At 41.2% G+C, this 21,696-nt stretch overlaps 1 protein-coding gene across 12 annotated transcripts in view; it reads left to right on the plus strand.

The window, feature by feature from the left end:
* The window catches only part of CALD1 (caldesmon 1), a 190,435-nt gene that overhangs the window by 117,243 nt on the left and 51,496 nt on the right, over positions 1-21,696 (plus strand). For 9 of the 12 annotated variants that reach the window (XM_079304064.1, XM_079304067.1, XM_079304062.1 and 6 more), the window contains one exon: positions 1,379-1,490. In XM_079304064.1, coding sequence (XP_079160190.1) covers positions 1,420-1,490 — 71 coding nt within the window. In that variant the 5' untranslated portion in view covers positions 1,379-1,419. Of the gene's footprint in view, positions 1-470; positions 677-1,378; positions 1,491-21,696 lie in introns of those variants that run through there. The other 3 variants (XM_079304071.1, XM_079304061.1, XM_079304065.1) reach the window with 2 other exon arrangements.

Here is a 21,696-nt window from a genome sequence, read left to right on the forward strand (position 1 = left end):
CGCATCAACAACAACAAAAAAATTTAAATCCCTCAATCTGGGAACAAATCAGAAAGAAAAACACCCCTGGGGAAAGTAAACTAATAAAATTACCTCCACAAAACCCCTGCCCTCAGCAGCGTTTTAATCCAAAAAAGGGGGCAGAAAATGATTCCCTGCAGCCATGCAAGGCTTTGCTGGTGCCAGTGATTTCACGGGGAGGGCACTTGGAATATAAAACCACAGGGCTTTGCTCCATCTGTGCAGTGCTTCAAATAATGTCCAAATGCACCTTGGCTTGGTTTTTGTTCAGCCTCAGCAGCTCCTGAGCCACCTCTGGAAGTGGTGGCTTTGCCCTGGGGGGGCCAGGCTGGGAACAGGCAGATTTTTGGGGGGTGGAAATGCTGGGATTGCAGAGGAAGCTGAGGCCTCCAGCCCTGCACAGGAAGCAATCTCAGAGCAAGCCTTAAATGCCAGATTCCAGGCTGAGTTTAACTAACCACTGACAGCTCTGTAAACAAAGCAGGGACAAAAAGAGAGCAGCTTTCCCTTTTCTGGTAGTCATTTTTGGTTTGGGGGCTGCAGGGGAATTCTGTAATAGTCGGCTTGATGGGATATAAACCGAGGCTGGGAAGGCTTTGTATATGAAGAACTGTAAAGGGGAAAATACTTCATGGACTAAATCATAAACAAGAAGGTAGGGCACGGGCAAAACGCGCGGGTTCAACTACAAAAAAAATATTGCTGCTTTTCTTTCTTTCAGCAGGGTCTGTACATGGTCCTGTGTGGTATTTAAAAGCAGTGGCTTATTCTTCTTGTTTCTCTTTTCATTCTTTTTTTTCTCCCCCCCCCCCCCCCCTTTTAAAATTTTCCTTCTCTTTCTTTTCTCATTTTCTCTTCACTTTCTATTTTTTTTTTCTTTTTGCACGTTTCTGAAGGTGGGGGTGGGGATGGCCGGACGGGGACTAACTTTTGCAGAACTTTTAATTATCTGTGCTGCTAAAGAAAATAAGAGCTCCCTTGTGCAGTGCTTTTACTACCTGTGGTGAAAAACTGGAAGCTAAAAGTTAAAAATCCTGCTGAATTGTTGCTTTTGTTAGTGGAAAAGACCTGTGACGTTACAAATAGCTGGTCTGTGGCTAGCAGATGTGTACAGTCCTTGCTTGAAGCATGTTGATTTAATTTTAACTAGGAAACTAAACGCAGGCACAGGCTGTGTTTATCATACAAGACATTTCATTAATCTCATTTATCTCAGCAATGCTGAGGAAGTCGAGCATTTTGATGGAAAAAGAAAATAGAGCAAAGTTGAGGCAGCAGAGCAGAACTGAACAGGCTCAGCTGGTTAAATGCATCTCTTGTGTGTTCACTCTCATCTAAGTGATCTTCTCCCTTTTAGATTTGGATCTTCCCAGAGCTTGGAACACTTGAACACCCACCATGGATGACTTTGAGCGCCGCAGAGAGCTCAGGAGGCAAAAGCGTGAGGAAATGCGCCTGGAAGCAGAGAGGTGAGTTAGAACATCTGGAAAAGGGGGCTGGTGGCTGTGAGAATTCCTGCCTCAGGTTCCACAGAGTCCTCGTGCTGACCATAAGTGCCAAAAAATGGCTTCAGCCAATGCTGTGGGGGAGATGAGGGGTGTGCAGTGCCTGATTTCCTCAAGGCTTTGAGTGGTTTTGCTGCGTGGATAAAAGTAAACAGCCAAGGTGGAATATAACTATGTGAAATCACAGAAAGGAAAGCTCAGCCTCAGGTGCTGTGTGAGTGCTTGTGCTTGCCAGGTATTTTTATATGTGCTAAAGATAAAGTTATAAGATATAAATGGAAAGCTGGGATACTCTTGGTATGTGCAGCATAGGATATGTGTGGATTGTCTGCCATTCTAGTGCAGTTGCTGTTGTGTTTGTGCCTCTTGGTTTTTATTCATCTTATGTGGGCAATGAGCAGCATTTGCTGTGTGTTGTTACAGATTTACTTTGGTGAAATGAGAGTAGAATTTGATGTGGGTATGATGATGTCAATTTATATTAGAAATACCATGAAAATACTGGGAATGACGTTCCTTAACTAAGGCCATTTTACAACTGTACAGTTCTGTTTGCTTTAATGAAATTTCATGATTTACACTGGTGTAAACAGGGAGGAAGGCTCAATTTATTTTTGTGATAAAAAGATTTGATTTAGTTTATTAACACTGCACTGACTTTAAAAAATAAAAGCTAGGCTTAAGCACATTTTGTTCTCATTTTTTTTTAATAAGAACTTCCTTTTAGTTTCTTCTTCTTTAAGAAATGTTGTTAAAGGAAAGTAGGGTTTGTTGGGAATAGAGGCCCTGGGTGGTCTTTGGAGGATGTTAAGGGTTGTATTTTGGGAGTTGCTGTAGAAAAATTCCATTTGGCTTCTCTTTGAAGACCTCCAGGCTCTTGTTGAGCATGCAGAGGCTGCAGGGTGACCTGGGCATCAGCCAGGTGCTGTGGGCAGGCAGGGACAGCCACAGGGGTGGGGACAGTGGGCTCTGCTTTGCCATCCCTGGAGCTGAAATCCAGGGTGCCAAGTGTATCCTGCTGATGGGAAGTGTTTTTTCCATGTCTGGGCTGCTCTGCTGGGTTCAGTGTGGTGCTTTCATGGAGGAGGGGAGCTTGGTGGCAGCCTAGAGGAGGAGAAGGGCTTGGGCCTGTGTCCCTTTTTCTCCCTGATCACTGCAGATGCGCTCCATGCCCTTTCCCACACATTTAAGGCTTTCAGCAATAAATTACTGTACACTAAATCTTGCTGTACTCCTTTTGCTGCTGCCAACCTCAGGCATTCAAGTACAATGAGTCAGACCCCTTAAAAGTCACAAGGCTGCTTTAAAAATCTTAGGATCTTAAAAATAATTTAGTCTGGCCTTTTTATTTTTGGTTTGCCTGAACAATAACAGAGTCTGATTTTCAAGTTCGGATGTGACTCTGGGAACTGGGACCTCCCAAATCCTTCCCCCTGGGACCTCCCAAATCCCATTGAGGGCAATGTGGGGCAGGAACTGAGCTGAGCATGTGCCCCCTTTGCAGTGTTCACACAGAGGGAGGGCAGTTAATAATAAATTATGTGTGATGCTGCATGGTTTTGGCAAAATCAGATTTTTAGAGTTTTGGGGATCATCTTTGCCTTTAATAATACAACCATAATACATTCATATGTCATAAGATGCAAAAATCTGCTTGCCAGACTTACCTCTGAGCACTTCAGGTGTTTAATGAAGTGGGTTGTGCAGTCCTAAAGTGCAGCATGGAGGAAATGTTCCTCTATGATTTCAGAGCAGAATTTTATTTTTTTTCCCCCAGCACTCTCATTAGTGGGCTGTAGCCTTGCTGTGGGGAATGCAGCACTGGTTGCAGACATTTCTGCTGGGAGATGGACAGATGGATGTCTGTGTAGGATGTGACATGATTGCCAGGTGAGGATGCATGTGCTGTCAGATTCCCAAGTGTCTGTGATGCTGGAGCCACTGCCATCCAGCTGTTTAATCTTTAGAGAAGCTTAGTGTAACTTCAGTCCTTGTGGTCTGGTGTTAGGCTTTGTGTTTTGGGGTGGTTTTTATCCATTAGGAATCTGTTGGAAATGGTACTTTGTTGGCATTCCAGGTTCATATGCTTAGGGCTGATTCTTAGAAATCATTTTGCCTTTTGAAGATCATCATTGCATTTCCCCCCTGCTATGTGCTAGTAGTTCATGGTGAGGCAACTCACATAAGAAATTGACACCAGCTCAGGAACAAAGTGGTTTTTTTTTTTCGTTTTAAATTCTTATAATTTCAAGGTATTCCAGACATTCTGGATTCCCCACACAGGCTCACTGTGCCCACCCAGAAGTTTTGTCCAGCCAGATTTAGTTTTTTAACTATTTATATTTGTCTGGATCTCTGGAGGCCTATCAACGTGTTTGGAGCAGCACTGCAGACCTGTCTAGGGGGCAAGTTTCCAAGAGCAGACATATGAGACTCAGTCCAGCTTTCTCCCAGGCTGTCAGATTTATTGCATGTGCTCAGCCTGGCAGGGACCCAGCAGCTCGGGTACCTTGGGGGAAAAAGAGACTTTTCAGGCTGGGAAACCCAGGACAAAGTGTGGCAGCATTAACCTGTATGGCAGAATTCTCTATCTGCTTTGGACTCAGCAAGTGTGAGGTCAGGGAGAAAAGAAAAAAAAAAAAAGGAAAACTTTCAGCTGTTGGGATGATGGGTTGGGATGATGTGGTGATATATCTCTAATTGTTGTGTGGCAAAGCTGAGGCTTTGTCCTGCTCTTGTGCCTGTGACAGTGGTTTTATAAAGCCCTGAGATACCAGGCTGGAGCTGGCTGAAGTCAGTGGGAAGCTTTACACTGATTTCAGTGGCCTTTGGGTTAACTCTACCTGAGTTATTCCAGCCAGCTGCTTTTGAGGCAGCCCTGAAGGAGCTGGATGGACACTCTGCCTTCCCAGGCACGGGGTGCAGCCTGTCCTGGGGTGTCAGGGCTGTCACAGGGATGAGCTGCATGGCACTGGCAGGAAGAATCCTGTGTGGAATTGGGGCACAGCCTTCTTTCAGCAAGAGAAAAAACAATTACCACCTGCTGCTTTGTGCTCCTAGGCAGAGAAAGATGTTGTCTTGAACAAAACCATCAGGTTTTGTCATTTTGGTGTAGTTGACACTGGAAGAATTTAGCCTGGAGCTGGGCAGAGTTTGTGTGTCTGCAGGGGTGGTGATTTCAGAGTATCTTGCTGGTCCACCTCAGTCTGCTGCAGCTGCACTGAAAAATTGAGTTGAAATGCTTCTTGAAATGACAGTGCACTTCCTTGACTTGAGCATAACTGAGAGCAAAAATAAGCCCCGTGAACTCTCTAAGAATATTTCTCAGGTTAATCTATTTAGCCCTTAAGTTTTACAAGTGGCTGACTTGCCATTGTACCAGCAATGAATTTTTACTTCTGCTTTGTGCTCGTTGTTGTTTAGTCTGTATTTATTTGTTTGTTTGTTTGTTTGTTTTTTAAATCATACTGAGAATCACATCCAATTTGCTCCATTGTCACATTATCACTACTGCAGACTTCAAGAAGGTCTGAGGGTCATTTAGCTGAAACTTAACTTTGAATCTGAACCAGAGTTTTGCCTTGCATCATGCCCTTCCCTAAGGGATTTCAGATCATGGTCATCCTGTTGTGAAAACATGGCAAAGAGAGGGAATTTATCTAGATCAGTTATACTAAATTCACCCTGAGAAAGGGTATGTGAGTAGGACATAGAGAAAAACACTGCCACAAACTGTATAGTTCATTATAGCATTAATTTCTAAAGGAAGTAGTTAAAGATTTCTTTTAAAGATTTTTTTTAATAAAAGATCCTGCAGGTTGGGGATGGCAGCAGGCTGCAGGAGGCTGAAAGTCTCCTGGAATAGTAAATTGCTTAAGGCAGCTTCTGCTAAAACAAGACACATGGTTAATCCTGGTACCAAAAAAAAAGAGGTTAGGTGGGTTTCAGGTTGGATCTGTGAAGGTGTGTAGAGAGACAGAAAGGCATTTCACATGCTTTCTGCTGTTCTTGGTGAGCCTGTTGTAGCTCTGGTAGCATACAAAGGACTGATTTCACCAAATTAAGAAGGTCAAACCAGCAGGGTACATCTTTGCAGGACAATCAGAAGCACCTTTCTTACCTTCTGGAGAGGTTAGGACTGGACACATTTTGCTTCCAGAGCATCTTAATGTTTCTGGAAAGGAAGGAAGTGTCATGGTTGCCAGCCACAGAAAGTAAAAAATGTCCTTTTCCTGTCCAGGACAGTGAGGGTAAGCGTGTGTCCATGTTAGAATAATGTTAAATGACCACAAATAACTTTTGAAGCTGTTTTTCATTCCTGCAGTGGAGTTATCCCTGCTATGGGGTGTACATTAGTGAGAAATGTTAAACAGACTTGAGAGTTTAGGAATTACAAAAATGGTTCCTTTCTGGTTTCCTTTTTCATGAAACATTTGCCCATTTCTTGCTCTCAAGTGTCTGGTTATGTTTTTATTCAGAGTTTCAGAGACTAAGCTTCAGTTCAGGTTTGTGTTGAGGAAAGGAGAATGTCATCTTAATACAAATTTTCAATGGGTGCATGTTTGAACATAAGGGAAACTGGCTGCATGTGTATTCCATGTCATTTGGCAATGTTGATGTTTTATTTCAGAGCTGTATTTCCCCAAAAGTTAAGCCTCTGTCCTCCTAAGGGCTGTGTTCCTTATTCCAAGCCTCTTTTGCTCCTAGGAAAAAAAACCTTATCTCTCCATGACCATCATATATCCTGAAGTTGCAAATATTTTGGGGATTTCTGTTTATTTTTCTGTAAAATACTAATTTTTGACTAGAGCTGAGGCATGACATCTTCTATCCAGGAGTTAAATATCAAGGCACAGAATAAATAAGATCAGAGATGCGTGAGAGTTGAGAAGACATTGAAGCACAGTGCTCCAGCTGTTCACCTGTCTTCCCAGCTGCCTGGAATTCCAGGGCTGACAGGACATATTTGGATTATTGAGGTGTGTTTGGCCCTTCACACTGAATCTCTGTGGTGCAATTTTTGGAGTTCATTCTTAACCCAGGCAGAAAAACACGACCCAGTGGCTCATTAAAACCTTCTTTAGTCTCAAGTGAGAGTAGGTACTAAACAAATCTCTGCTATTGTAGCACTTCAAATGCCATGCAGGAAATAACCAAATGTATGGAAAGCTGGGTAGAATTTAGCAGCTAATTTCTGTGTTTTTCAGATTACATTTCCTTTAAAGTTTTTGCAGGGAAATGTTTCATAAAAGCAGCTTTTTTCTTCCCAAGAGCCAGACATCCAGAGTAAAGGCTTCACTGAGCTGAGCTTACTGCAAGTCCTAAGCAGACAACAGAGTCAGAGTCATACAGAAATCACATTTCATGATAATCCAGATTGTGTATGTCAGTATGTTAAAATCATTCTGTAATTTGTGTATTACATGCACTGTACCAGGAGGACAGCCCCAATCTAGCACCCAGACAGCAGCCAAAATGCCCCATCCTTCATCTCCTGGAAACACCAAGGAATTTTGGAAATTATTGGGTGAAAAGAATCCCCTCCAATCCTGTAATCAGGTAACTCACTATTGCTAATGGAAAACCTGCCCTTTGTTTCCTACTGTAAATTTTTAGCTTTAGCTGCAGTGATGTCCTTCATGAGATGTATGTTATTTAAATACCTGATAAATACAGTCATGGAGACACAGATTTGTGTGCTAATTATTGATAATTCTGACAAGCATGCCTGCTTAAAAGAGCACCATGTGAGCACTTTATCATGATTTTCAGAATCAGACCAAAACAGAGGTACTGCACAAAAAAAGTCATAATTCTGAAGAAATGTAGCTGATACAGTACAAATAAGTGTCAGTGGCTTTCCTGCCATGTTTATGTTGAAAATGTAGATCTGTTTAGTATCTTAGATGCAAATTGGCAGACTGCAGCACTCTTGCATGTTTGTCATTGCACCTTCAAACAGTCTAAGTCTTATCTGCCACCAGAATTTTCTCACACAAAAGACTTCAGGTACTTGAAATGCAAAAAGGCTTCATAAAGTGAACACTGGCCTCAGGTTGTGAAGGCACAGAGCCTTCAAACTTGAACATAGCTTAACTTATGTTAACTCCACACCAAAGGCTTTGTTCTAAACTTTCTTCAAAACAGGTTTTGCTCTTGCTCCCTGGTCTGCTTTTGTTAGACTCTTAGGCAGGGAAATCCCTTTATTTCTAGGTTTCCTCCTAGACTATAAGTAGTCACTGAGCTCTCAGCTGCTTGGTCACTTTCCATGTGCCTGATATCCACAACCAGTTCAAGTGGCAGAGTTGATTTAATTCATTGTATAAAGCATTCTCACATAGGATTACATTTACCTCATCACAGAAATGCATATGCTTACAAATGCTTCGGGTGGCTGAAAAATCTACTTTACCCTTCTTTTAACTAAATAAGGCCTTATATTTAATAGTGATGCTCAGCAACAAATTTAATTTAGTTTAAAGAAAAGGGAATACTGTGCTGTTCCCATACAAAAGAAGCTGATGGTTGAATATCCCTGGGTCCTAGGAAGAGATCAAATATATTTGATCTATTTACCTGCAGTAACATATTCTGTAGGCTGCATATGTGTGTTGCAAGGGGTCTGGACAGAAGAAGAACTAACAGCAGCCTTTAAAACTGCAGATTTTCACTATCTCCTAGCTGTTACATTTAAATGCCTTCTTCTAAGAGAAAAAGAACATTGTTGAACTTAGTGCCTAATTATGTTACTCTTCTTCAAGGCATTCTGGGCTCAGAATGGTAGAAGTTATTAGACATGAGAGAAATTGCAGTTATTGCCCAGCTGTAAGACTCCTTAAGGAGTGACATGAAAATAAATTTAGCCAGAGTGTTTCTAGGAGCATCTGCTTCTCAGGGTGAGTTTGTATTTTATTAACATCTTTATGATCTAATATCTGAAATTAAAGCAGATAATCAGAAGATGAGATTTCCCTTTAAAAAGCTGAGGCCAGTTGGTTTGCAGGGATAATAGATTAAATGAAGTCAAACACTAACGAGTTTTACACACAAATAAGTAGAGTTATGTAAACACTATCAGACTGCTGGCAGCCAGGGCAAAGCCATCCCTTCACAGCTCAGTTCAAAGAACCACAGAGGAAAAATGTGATTTGCAAGTGAAACCCCAAGCTGATTTCAACAAGAAGCATCTCATTTGGTCAATTAGCTTCTGCATTTTTGGCTTTGTGCCTTTGAACAAGTTTTTAATTACTGAAGAAAAAATGTTTATTTCTCTCATCGTAACCTCCTTATTAGCTCGTGCTAAATGAGGAAAATCCCTCTTGCCAGCAGATTGTCCTTGTGTGTTCAAGATCTTTCATAGCATGAAGGAAGTCATCAGGTGGCTGTGCTTCTTGGGCAAATTAACTCACAGCACACAGCTCAAGAAATATTCCTGGCCAGAAATAAAGTCAGTGGGCAGCTACACCTTTGGGAGAAAGTCTGGTGACAGCACAATCCCTGGGAATGCTGGCATGGAGCCTGAGCAGAGGCTCAGGTCAGCACAAGAGAGACAGCCAGAGATTAGGAGTTGTGTTGGTGCTGCAGCTGAGCCCTTCTCTTCCTGGGGAGCAGCAAGGGATGGGAAGTGGAAAAGTAAGCAGGATGCATTTCTTTTTGTTTATGGGAAAGTATAAACCAGTGGGAGTCCATGTGACAGCTAAAGGTTAGCTTCATCTTGGTTGACATTAAGGAAAAATAAATAGATGCTGTTTTGCTGCTTTCTGTGTCAGAATTTGTTGGTTGGTCCAAATAGAGTTTGTCATGCTGACATAGAAAATCAAGGGAAGGATGCAACTTAACAGTAAATTGTGACTGTCCTTTAGTTTGCCATTTTTTGGAGTTTTTTTCTCTGACATTTTTCAGCAAATGTACCTCATCTTCCTTTAAGGTAGGTTGTGACCCATCTTCAATTCAGACATAATTTAAGCAAACAGCAAGGACTGCTCTAGCAAAGATGGACTGTGTACTTGTGCTGAGAGCAGAAGAGGTGCTCTGAATTGGCATCCAAAAGAAACCCAAAAGCAGGGTTTCTTCAAAGGCTTGGTTAAGTTCCTTTTCCATACTCTACTTCCCTCTTCCACCAGCTTGAGACAACATTTTAATGTATGGATTGATTGAACTGAAAAATGTACTCCCTTCTTAGTGAGCACTCTTTGCATGATCTAAACCTGCTGCAGACATATCATGGCAAATTTTAAAGTCAGCTAAATGCACAGAGTGGAAAGAAACCAAATCACCATGGCTCAATTTCCTGCTTGCCAGCTGAGCCTCTCACAAGTAATTTTCTGCTATTTCTGGGCACAGGAAAAGACTCTGTAGCTGTGATGCACTTTTCAAATCACTGCAGAAGTCACTGAGAACAATTATAGTGATGTGTTACAAGACACACATCTTCCCACCACAAGACAGGTTCCTATGTGTAATGGCTGAATTTGGAGAAATGTGTCTTTTGGGGTTGGGAGGATGTTTTTTAGCAGAATTCCAATGAGCAGACAGTGTTAACAGCAGCAGGCTGGTTTCATTTATAACACTGTCAACCCTCTAGTGATAGGGAAAAATATCAGATACTCAGTGTATCAATCCTGGGAATTTCTGAAAGGCAGTATATAATTATAGTGGTGAGAAAGATACAGGGCTGAAGTTGGCTCCAGAGCAGAATGCTTACTTAGTATAAAGAATAAATTTTTTTTTTATCTGTTTTTTTAGCAAGGAAAAGAAATAAGGTGGTAAATGACTTTAAATGAAATGGACCTTTTGGGAGAGGGGAAAAGCAGCAAGAAACAAACCTCAAAAATTGTATTTTGATCTTCACCTGAATTCCAGAACTGGTAATCAAAACTTAGCCACCAGATTTTCACAGAAATGCTTACAGCTGGGACGTGGACCACCACAAAAGGCTGCCTCTATTCCTCCCACTTTTACTGCACACCATCTCCTCAGATGCACAGCAGAGACTGGAGAGGAAAGCCCTTTCCACAATCCATAAACAGAGGGGTTTTTGTCCTTTTTCTTCCTCATGAGATGATTATTCCTTTGTATTGGCATGTCACATCATGCCATCCCTCAAGACGAAGTCCTCAAACTGCAGTTTGTTTTGTCCCTTTTGCCCACATAGAAAATATTTAATTGGTTAGGAAAAAAAAAAAAAAAAGTTTATTTCTTTTCAGGAATAGGATGACTGTAGTTCCTTAAGAATAGGTTTCTTTTACTAGCCTGTGATCATCAGCACAGTCCTCACAGCTTTTTCAAGTTCATTTTCAGCCTACACAAAATGACAGGCTTGTTCTGGGCACTGTTGCTCAGATCATTCCCCAGATTCTCCAGCAGCTACTACTTCAGTGTCTTAATAAGGCAGTACCAGAGCTGGGAAAGACAAGGAGATGGATTTTCTAAACACTGGCTACACATGGATTCCTTTTATGGTCCAGCCTGCACAGTGGGGTATTCCTCTGAAGGTCAGAGACACGGATGACAAAGTGCTTCCCACTGCAGCTTGTTTTTTCAGCCATGTGTCTGCTGCCACATATCCAGCCTGTTCTGAGAAGGAGAAAGAAATAGTTGGGTAGGGAAGTGTAGGAAGAAGGAGCAAAAGCAGGGGCTGAAGTTCTGTGTGTTTGGCATTGATGCTGCACTCACTGGGGTGCAGGATGGATTTGTGACTCTCACGTGGAGAATGTGTGTGCCTGTGCTGATATTTCACAAAAAATGCCCCTCAGAATCTCCTCTGCAGGATTTCAGGGGTCAGGTCATCCCACAGCAACAGCAAGGGCAAATGTTCATGTCATGGCCATGAGTTTGGTTCTTCCTTCTCCCAGCAAAAGGAGATAGAGTGCTAATGACCTTTTCAAAGCAGTGAGTTATGGTAGCTGGAGGGTTTGCCTGTGCTGGAATGCCACAAGATGAATTTGTGTAAGGAAAAGGTTTAATTCCACCTCTCCTTCCCCTTCTCTCTTTCTCTATTAGCATGTAATCATCTTAGACTGGAGGATTGAGCAAGTTCCTTCAGGGCTATAGTCTCATTTCTCACCCAAATTTTTCATGGAATGGATGAGTCATTTCAATATTCTAACGAGAAGGAATATATTGGTGATTAAATTAATATGAGAAAGCCTCCTACTAAGTAATGAAAATATCATCATGAAAATATCATCATCATGTTTTTTCAGGCCTGAATATAAATATAGGATATACATACATTGAATGAAGAAAATATATCTTCAAGGCAAGCCTGAAATGTTTAGGCAAATTCAATGGACTTATAATCTAATTTTTCATTTACTGATTATTATCAGATGGACTAATACAGCACCTAATAAACTGTGAAGATAATGAAAGACTTCAGCTGTGTCACCAGCTCTGACACTGAGTGAAGAGAAGTGCTCGAAGGTGTTGTTTTGGTGACTCATATCTTGAAAGTCTAACTATCTTCATCTGCTTCCCTGTTGTTTTGCTGGCTCCATCCTGATTTCACCTATCGTGCTCACATCATACTTACAATGAGATCCTGATGTACTGCCTTTGATATCATCCTAGGTCTTGCATGCTTGTGGTTGTGCTGACTTTAGAGGAAATGTGACTTCTCAGTTTGTTGGCTGCATGGTTTTGCTGGATATAATATGTTGCTTTGGGGAGATAAAGGCACAGAAGTGGAGCAAAGACCACAAAACATGCAGTTTGGTTGATGAAAGCTTTTAAACTCCTGTCCTTGCTTGAAGATAACAGAAGAATTCTGAAATTCAAAAACATTGAATATGTTTTAAAGCAGGGTAGATCTAGGAGGAGAGGGTTGGCTGCCAGTCAAACCTAGGGGACACATTTAATAGGCCAAGTCATTCATTCAGAGCTATTTCATGTTAGGAATTGAATTCTGCCTTTCAAGGCTTGCCTTTGTTTGAGTCTGTTTTTGGTGACTGTGCCTGTTTAATAACTCCTCTGGGTTTGAGGGATTGGTATAACTGAGAGCAGGGATGCTCATCACACTGCTGGAAGAAGTTCTGGTAAGATGTCTTGGTGACTAGGAACAACTTTTCCGTCACCAGCCTATCTTCATTTATTTATTGGTCGCTCTTGCCTCAGCTTGGGCTGTACCCTGTCATCAGTTTTCAAGCCAAATTCTTTATGGGAGTCAATGGGGAGTCCTGCGCAAAGGGAAATGACATCATGCTGCCCTTTAGTCCTACCTACAGAGAGGCAGACTTGGGGAACATACACATTTTCCTAATTACCAAGCACTGAATTTACAGCATGTGCTCATTTTCTATTGACATCCGGCAGCAGCCCAGCACGTTGTAAATTGCTATTCCAGACAATTGTTTTTAATGAAAATATTCTGGATGTTGTCTTTATTTGCCTTGCCTGTGGTAAATGTTGAGGTCTTCAGTCCTCTGAGGTAAAGAATGTGCAATGTGTGTCAGTGTGGAGTGTTCTTAGCTGGAAATGTTTCCTTGTCCCACTGGACTGGATGATTTTGTAGGCTGCCACCTTTTACCCATTCTGCTGGAGATGTGTGTCTCTGTAGTCTGTAAAGCACTTTTGATATGAAAGATGCTTCTGTAAATGTAGGTAGTGCCTTCAATTTGTTCTTCTGCAGGACAGGATAACCTGAGTTGCAGAATGGGTTTAAAATTTAGACTTTCCTAATGGGACAACCTCTTTGCTAGTTAGAATTCAGACTCTTTAAAGCTTAAATGCTTATTTAGGTGAAGTAAGGATGTAAGCATAAACATGAAGAAATCTGGCCAGAGCAGACTGCTTGAAAGGTTTTTGATTTTGTTTGAGGAGACTGAAGAGTCTTTCAAATGCTGTGTGAGCTGTAGAGTCACATCTTGAATGGTCAGTGGATAAGGGCACTTCAATGTTGCTGGAGATGTGGGAGACATCTGGAGACTTATTCTGTCCAAAACTAACAAACATGATGCTGAATTTTTGGGAAAGCAATCAGAAAATAGGAAAGCAATCAGAAAATAGGGCAGGAGCAATACCAGACCCTTTGACTGAAAGTACTCTTCTGACATTTGTGAACTGGATTCATCATCTGGGACAACAGTTACAGCCATATCAGATAGAATTTTTTTCCCCTGGTTTTGTCTTCCTCTTTTATTTCCTTTTTTTAATTTTCTTTTTCTTCAACCAGAACCATGGCCCTATTTCCTGTAAATGTGCCTTTGTCATCATGGGTTTGGGTTGTCATAGCATATTTCACCTCAAGCTCCATCTTAAATCACTTAGTGGCAGACCTTGGAAATAGAAGCCACAGGACCACATCATCTCTCCAAGGCAGAGAACAGCTGGGATCTTTCTTACAGAACAGCCTGCCCTGCAGTGTGCTTGTAAGCTGCATTTTGGGTCTCTCACAAACTGGGGCAAATGCAACTTTCCCTTGTAACAAAGAGCAATCTGAGCCTCACAAGGCACAGACCTTGTTTAGGCAGAAGAGGGGAATGTGGCAGCTGAGCCTGTGCATTTAGTGAGTGTTGGGAACAGATAATAAATTAAGACTTTTAAGGGTGAAAAAAAAAAGTTTGCTTGTTTAACCCAGCTCCATTTGTCAGACTTCCTCCTCCCTATCCTCATTCCCCATTATTTATCAATTAAATATGCTGAGAGTAGTGAGCTGTTGGCCACGAAATTGGGGAGGGGGTGTTGTTATCCTGTTCCAAAGGCTCTAATATGGATAGCAGAAGGAATGAGAGTCAGATGTAGATGCTGCTGTTGAGTTGCCATTGGTGGAACAGAATGTACTGTACTCTGCAGCCATGGTTGTTGCTGTGTCTGAAACCACACAGTATGAGTGAAATGTGGGTGTCAGTCTGGAGCACTGGTGTGGTTTACAGGCTCCTTTGCTAAACTGTGCACGATAGATTAAACTGCCATAAAAATTCCATGTCTCAAAACAGCTTATTTTTGCTGCACTGACTTTGCTCTGCTTCCACTGAGAGTTGCAAGGGAAGAGATTCTTATAATTCAGGCACTCCAAGGTCTGTGTTTGCTGTTCCTACAGTCAGCACAATCCTGATGGACTTCATTTGCAAAAACTGGATTAAATGCTTGTAGGCTTGTTTTCCATGGAAACCTGGATTGCTGATGGGGAGGTGGGAGAGAGTGCTGAAAACTGGGAATGCCTGCCCCAAACCCTTTTTCATGTATGAAAGTGAAGGGGAGGGGGACAAATTCTGCATTTCCTGCAAGGTGACAATGAGCACTCCGGTTTTCTCCAGGTGGAGAACATTCTCTGATGGTTGCTCCATTAAGAAATAAGGGTAGATGCTTTAAAAAGTCTTTTTAAAATTAAAATATTAACTTGAGTTCAGCCAAACTGAAACCAACTCAAAGCTGAGCTGAAAAGTATACATTGGTTGAACTTTATGGGCAGGGCTGCACTTCAAAGCTGCTTGCAGATGTGCAGAGAAGGGAAAGACCTCTGCTCTGGAATTCTTGCTGTCTTAATTAACACAGGGTGTGCACAGCTGATTGACAGTGAAATGGCAGAACATGGAGTCAGGCAATTGCAGATAACACAAACTGTGGTCACTACTCATCAGCTTGGCTGTGGAGTTCTTGGCAAAACAGACCCAGACTCAGGGGTTGCACTGAAAAATGAGTTTTGTAGGTAGACCTAGAAAGGAACAAAGCAAAATCTCTCACCTACTTCTACACTCCAAGATGTTACTGCTTACCTGAGACAAAAAGGAAGGACACAAGTCCTTGGGGGAGTTAAGGTGGGGCATTTGTGACCCATTTAATGGGATGCCTGCCCTTTACTGTGTACAAGTGTGGGGATCCTTTCTCCTCTTGCATCACAGATGTGCCCTGTCCTAAAAACCAACCAGCAGTGCCTGCAATCCATTATCAGACTTGTCTAGATGAAGCCTCCCATAGATTTTTCAAGTATATTTACAAGCAGTTTTATTTTTCCTTGTTCAGAGCTGAAGGCAACCAAAACAAGAATCTATGTTGGCACATACTGGGAGTGATCAGACTAAGACTAGTGAAAAGATTTAAAAGAGGAAGAGCACATTAGGAAGAGTGAATTTTTAAAGCATCTCCCATGGGTTGAGCTGATGACTCTAGCACAGGTGGTTCCCCAGTGGTGCAGCATCACATCCACGGTGTGGGGATCCCCCTGAATTGTCCCAGGCAATCCTGGCTCCAAACTCCTGCTGTGAGAGAGCTCCTGGGCAGTCAAGGCTGGGCTGAGAAAGCTGCACTCTCTTTATTTCAGCTCAGACCCTGCCTTGCATTGCTCAGGTGCTGACTTGTGGCAAATGTACCAGGGTTTTTTTTTTTTTCTTCCCTCCCTTGAGCACTTAAAGCTCCATTGTCAGCATTCAGGAAAGCTGTGTTTAGACTGAGCTGGGAACAGGTACCAATAGGGCTAGCTGACGCAAGAGTGGTTTATTTTCCATTTTAATAGTTCTTTAAACAGGTCCTGCATTTGTATATAGCTCCTTTGTTGGAATAAAAATCTTTGTTGGAGGCTACCAGACAGCTATAAATAGCTGTCGTGAGTATTTATGCTGAGGATAATCTCAGGAGAAGATATTTTTAACTTTGCACATTGTTTAGAGTAGGAAATTCTTTTAATGCCCACATTTTCCATTCCCAGTGCCATTAGCTCCTCCTCCCCCTCCTATGATGTCTCACTCTTTCTCCCTCTCATTTCCTTTAAGGTTCAAGGTTACAGCCAATCCACTCCAGAGGCAGACTTGAGTTTATTTTTTTTTTTTTAAAGGAAAATGCTAACTTTGGCCTTTTGTGACTGTGTGGGAATTTAGTTCATTTCATGGGGCTATCAGAATGTAAACGAGATATCTCACCAGGCTGTCTCCATAAATTGGGTAATGAATGAGCACTTTATTTCTCTCCTGCATGGAGCTCGTGTGCTTGTTAGAATAACAGTGGCCAATCTATTTTATACTCCCACAGAAAGTATTCCACTTTTTTTTTGGCAAGTTTGTGAGAGCTGCTACTTGTACCAATACTTAATGCTGGACCAGAAAAAAAAAAAAATTAAAGGCATTATGCTGAACTATGCTTGCCACTTAAAAATGTGGTCCATAGCAAAGCTTGTTCTTACACAAGCTAATGTATAATCATCAAATTTGTGTTAAATTGAAAGTGAGGTGCAGACTATGGGCCAGACTGAAAGCAGATATAATTTGAGACAATTTGAAGCACAGCCTTTGAGAGAAGTTCAGTGTTTACCTGTGATGCAATCTAGTCAGACCTTTTTTATTTTTCACAGTTCTCTTTAGTCTTAAAAGAGACTGACAAAGCCTAACAATTAATGGGAATTAGGTCCCTTCTAGACAGGGGAAGCCTAGATTGTGAGGATGAAGGATTATTTGACAGCAAAAAATATGTGAGGTCTGTCCTGTACACAGAGGTATTTCAATACCTCTTGAGATTTGCCTTTGAAATCTCTTTTAATCTCATGAGGCTGCACAAAAGACAATCTTTGTGCTCTTGAAAACCTCACCCAAGCTCCCTGCTCTGCCAGCAGCCCTGGAGCATCTTCTAGCCTGCATGAGGGGATGGTGTGTTTTTAGAAGATGAAAGATATTTCAAGCCTCTCTTTCTCTGCATAAGGATAAGGATTTGTGGGCTGTCACCTACCTGTCCATGTTTGTAAAGCAGTGCTGTTGACTTCATGGGAACTGTATTTGTGTTTTTGACAGCTTGTGCCCCTGTTAATTTGGCTATTTAATTTGTGTTTGCCACATAAATATGTAGGTAGATGTGCACACATCCTCTGCAGTTTTGAAATGCTGCTGTGCTGGAGGCAAGGGCTGGTGGCCACACAGCTCATTTGCTGCACTAATGGTTAGAGAAAATGAATTGTGAGGACAGGAAAATTTAAAAAAAAAAAAAGAAAACAACCCTTCACTGCAGACTGCACCTCTATTTTGCCTGCTGAGTGAGCAATGTCATGATCACAAAGATCAGGGCTTAATTTCCCATCTATAATGTTGTTTGCTTAAAGATCAGGGGTTATTAAACATGGTTATGTTGTCCAGAAAGTGACCAGATCAAATTTCTCCCTTCTGTCATGACCATTAGTAGTTTTGTTGTGTTTTTATTTTACATGAAGCTTTTTTCAACAATAAAATCTCTCCCAGACTGTAGTTTTATAATATTCTGGGTCACAGTAATCATACCAGACATCCTTCTGTGCCCAGAATCTATGGGGGAGAGCAAGGAGGAGTTTCCTTTCCTTGGTTAGTGTCATCTTTAGGATGAGCTGTAATAGCCTGAGTGGTTATCCCTGCAATCCTTTGTGCTCCCTGGAGCACAGCCTAGAAATCTGCCACAAGTTTTTCATTGCTGCTGTTAATCCAGATTGAGCCTTTGACTGCTGTAAGAAATGCCAGCACTTTAATAGCAGAAGTAGCTGTGTGCTTCCTTGGACTGCAGTCCAAGGAAATATCAATATATCAAAATATCAATATATCAAAATATCAATATTGCCACTTTTTCCCTGGGCAAGTATGCATTCAAAATTTATGTTTATTATTCTAATTTATCTCTGGCTACAACACTTTTTTTTGGGACTTGTATCCACTCCTTGCTGTCAGCAGGATTTAAGGATGTTCTGAAGAGCTTTGCAGCCTGAATGGTTTAGAAACCTGAATGGTTGAGGAAATCTGCACAGGATTAGACTCAAGTTTTAGTCAGCTCAGCATGTTCTCATCAGAACAGTCCCTGTTTAATTGCACCAATGAATTTATGGAGGGCACATGATTTCTGGTGTGGTAAGAGATCACCTGAGTTGTGGGGATTCTTCCCAAAAAGACAGTGAATGGAAATTGCTGGAGAGGAAAAAACACTGCCAGAAAAAGAAATTTTGCTAACTGGTCTGTGTTGAAGTGGTGCTTGCTGTGTCATCCTATGGCCTTGGTGAGACATTGCAAATTTCTCTGAATTCTGCATTTAATTCTGAAAGTATGACAGTTTGTTTATAGTGCTCATGTAATTTGATGGTAATTTTAAAAAATAATTTTGAAAAAGCAATTTGACATCAGTAAAAATATTCAGATCTTAACTTCAAAATAAACAAAGCTCTTGTAAATATGGACAAAGGTAAGGGCACCATAGAGTATCACAGTAAGAGACCCAAGACTGTGCCAATAGTTGTTAATTTTGAAGGAAGCATTAATTTCCTTTTCCTGTTTTTCAAGAAAAAAAAATTTCATGTGTAGGAGAATTGCCCCTGCTGCATAAACATTTTTTCAAATAATGGCTTTAAAGGGCATGAATGAGAGCCTGAATCTGAATGTTTTGCTAGTACTTAAGGACTCTTTGTTTAACTCTTTCTTCCTTTTTTTTTTTCTTTTTCTTTTCTTTTTAACATAGCTATAATATGGCTGGAGCCAAGATCAGTGTAGGGCAAATGTGGCCAAACCCCAATAATAATATAATAATATCTGCTTGTCCATCATAACCTGCTCTGTTTGCCTGCCTAATACTTTAGAAAAAAAAGAGCCAAAGCAGGAAGAGGAAAGGAATATTTTCTTTCCTCTGCAGATACAAGAAGGCAATTTGATCCCAGCTTTGGGTTCCTTTCTCAACATATTTCCTTTGGGGACATTTGCCATCCTTCTTCAGAGGAAAAAAAGGAGTTCCAGGTGATGTTTGTTTCTGAGAACATAATTTGGAGGTGGCAATTATGTGCTGGGCTTATGACCTGCCTCTGGTTGCTTGGGTAAATAGAGGAGCACATTTGGTATAAGAGGCTAAAACAGACCCACAGGCAAGGGCTGGAGCATCTTTTAACTGTGAGGTCACCTGGCATCATTGGTGTGGAATAGAAACCAAACTGGGGTGACTTCCCCATCAGTAACAGCTTCTTAAAACACACTGAGAGCAGCTGGTGGCATAAAGGGAAGTTGCAGAGTTCATAAAGTTCTTTGTGTGTGTTGCTGGAAGTGATGTAGGTAGAGCAAGCTGTAGGTTGAAGAAAACCACAGCCCTCTCTTTAATAATAGGCTTTTTAATAATGTTTGCTCTTCCTTTCTTTGTGCTGTCTTGGCACATCACATGGATGGAGACCACAGTAACTACCAATTAATTCAGCAAGTTTGAATTGTAAACTGTGTCTTATGAGGTGATGGAGTAGAAAAAACAGTCCTTTAGCCCAGTCTCCCACTAGGGCAGGGATATGAGAATCAGGGAAGAAATTCTGGTGTGTTTGGTGTTGAGGGCATGGCTGGGATGCTGCCTGGCCTTTCCATACACCATGCAAGGCTCTGAACTCCCACTCCTTCAGCTGTGCTTTTAAGGAAGGATTGTGAAGCATCTGGCCCTCAGCTAGAAAGTCAGAAGGCAGGAAATGCCTTTGCTGCAGCATTTGCCAACTCTGGTTTCTGGTATGTTGGTGGGTGGGTTCTCAACGTGTCCATCTTGATAAGAAAATGCCTAAAGCCAGACCCTGCTCATCCTTCATCAAAGGATCATTTTCTTTATCTCCAGTTTCAATTAAATGTAGAGTTTCTGAAAACAAAAAGGCTCCCTGCTCCTCTCACAAGCACATTTAACCTCTTAAGCCTTGTTGTGTGCATCAGGAATAAGTTACAGCTCAGGACCAGGGCTTATCTTTCCAGTTGAATCAATTTCTCTTGACTTTCTCCAAAGAATTTTGTATCCACTGAAATTGTGCATGTCTTATCATAGATGAGAGGTTTTTTTCTGGGAATGTTTTAGAGGAAAAAAATAGAACAAAAGGTTATGATGGTTGAAAAATTGTCCATGTTTTGTTTTTGTAAATTATAAAAATGTAAACATGAAAATAGTCTCCTGTCTAGTGAATACTATTATTCATATTTTTCCTGCTAAGGAGAAATGGATAAAGAAAACATCCCATCATTTGATTGGGTTGTTTGAGAGGTATATAGTCTGGGTTTTGTGGTTTTAAGAAGCACACTTAAAAAAAAAATTGTTTGCAACTCAAATGGAATGGTGTAGACAAAGTTGGGTTTTGGAAAAAGACTGTATTTAAGAAGAATGCATTTTAATAATGCTGATAGGAATAAAATACCAGCAAAGGATCACACTGCACTTGTTTCTTTTCTGCACAGTTTCTCACATTCCCAAAATACCTGCTATCTATTAATCTTTGGGTTCAGAATTGGTCTAGACCAGCTGTTTTTGTATTAGCTCCTAAATGTTGTAGATACTAATTTAAATTTCACCAAGTGAGTCTTTGTCCATGGTGGTGTCCAGAGAGGCAGGACCTGTTGCTGGTCCCTTCCCATCGTGGAAAGAGTGGAATCTCCACTGGGAATTGTTCTCCCAGCTGTGTATTTCCAACATTAAAAAAGAGCTAAAGTTAAATCCCAGAACATCCCATCAATAGTTGTTAGCTCACTTGTTGCCCAACCAAAATTTGAATTAAACAAATAGTTTAATGCTTCCATCCTGCTTTGCATCCTTCTTTGCATTCTGAGGTTCTTTCTTAATCTTAAGCTCAGAATTTCACAGCAGCCTCAGTGTAAATAAATGGGCACTGAGGAAAAAGCTGCAAACCTTTCCCAAAAAGAAAAAATAAATTCTTTCTAGTATTAGAAGTGCTTAGAAATCCTGCCAAGTTTCTGAAAATGCTTCTGATTTCTTTCTTTCAGACTTTTCTGAAATGTTTATTTGAAACACGTTTTGGATATTTTTGAAGCGTTCTAGTGAATTAAAAGATCTAGTGGCCATTTTAGTGAGATATTTCAAATTATTCCCATGGAAACCTTCAAATGTGAGAAGCTCTCTAGGTGCAAAGATGATGCCCTCACAACAGGTTTGTCTCCAGTTGCCTGTGCTTTGGAATGATAGAAAATTCACTTTCTGAATGCAGGTTGTTGAGATTGGAAGGGTAAGTTCCTGTTATAATGTCTAATTTTAGGGGGAAGTTTGTAACACTGCCTATGCTTTAATCTCTCCTGAACCTCTGAATCCTGTAAGGGCCCCTGCAGGAGGAACTCCTGGAATTCTTCCCATCCCATGAGGTTTATTCATAAAATGGGACACTCTGAAGCCATATCTCAGCACAAAACATCATCAGGGCATGGAAGTGCAACCACAGCTCTGAAACTCAGGCTGCAGCTTTTGGCAGATCTTGAAGGGGAAGTTGGCCATTGGAAAAAGAGAA

The sequence above is a fragment of the Erithacus rubecula genome (genome assembly GCF_903797595.1).
Source record: "Erithacus rubecula genome assembly, chromosome: 4".
NCBI classification, from domain to species: domain Eukaryota; kingdom Metazoa; phylum Chordata; class Aves; order Passeriformes; family Muscicapidae; genus Erithacus; species Erithacus rubecula.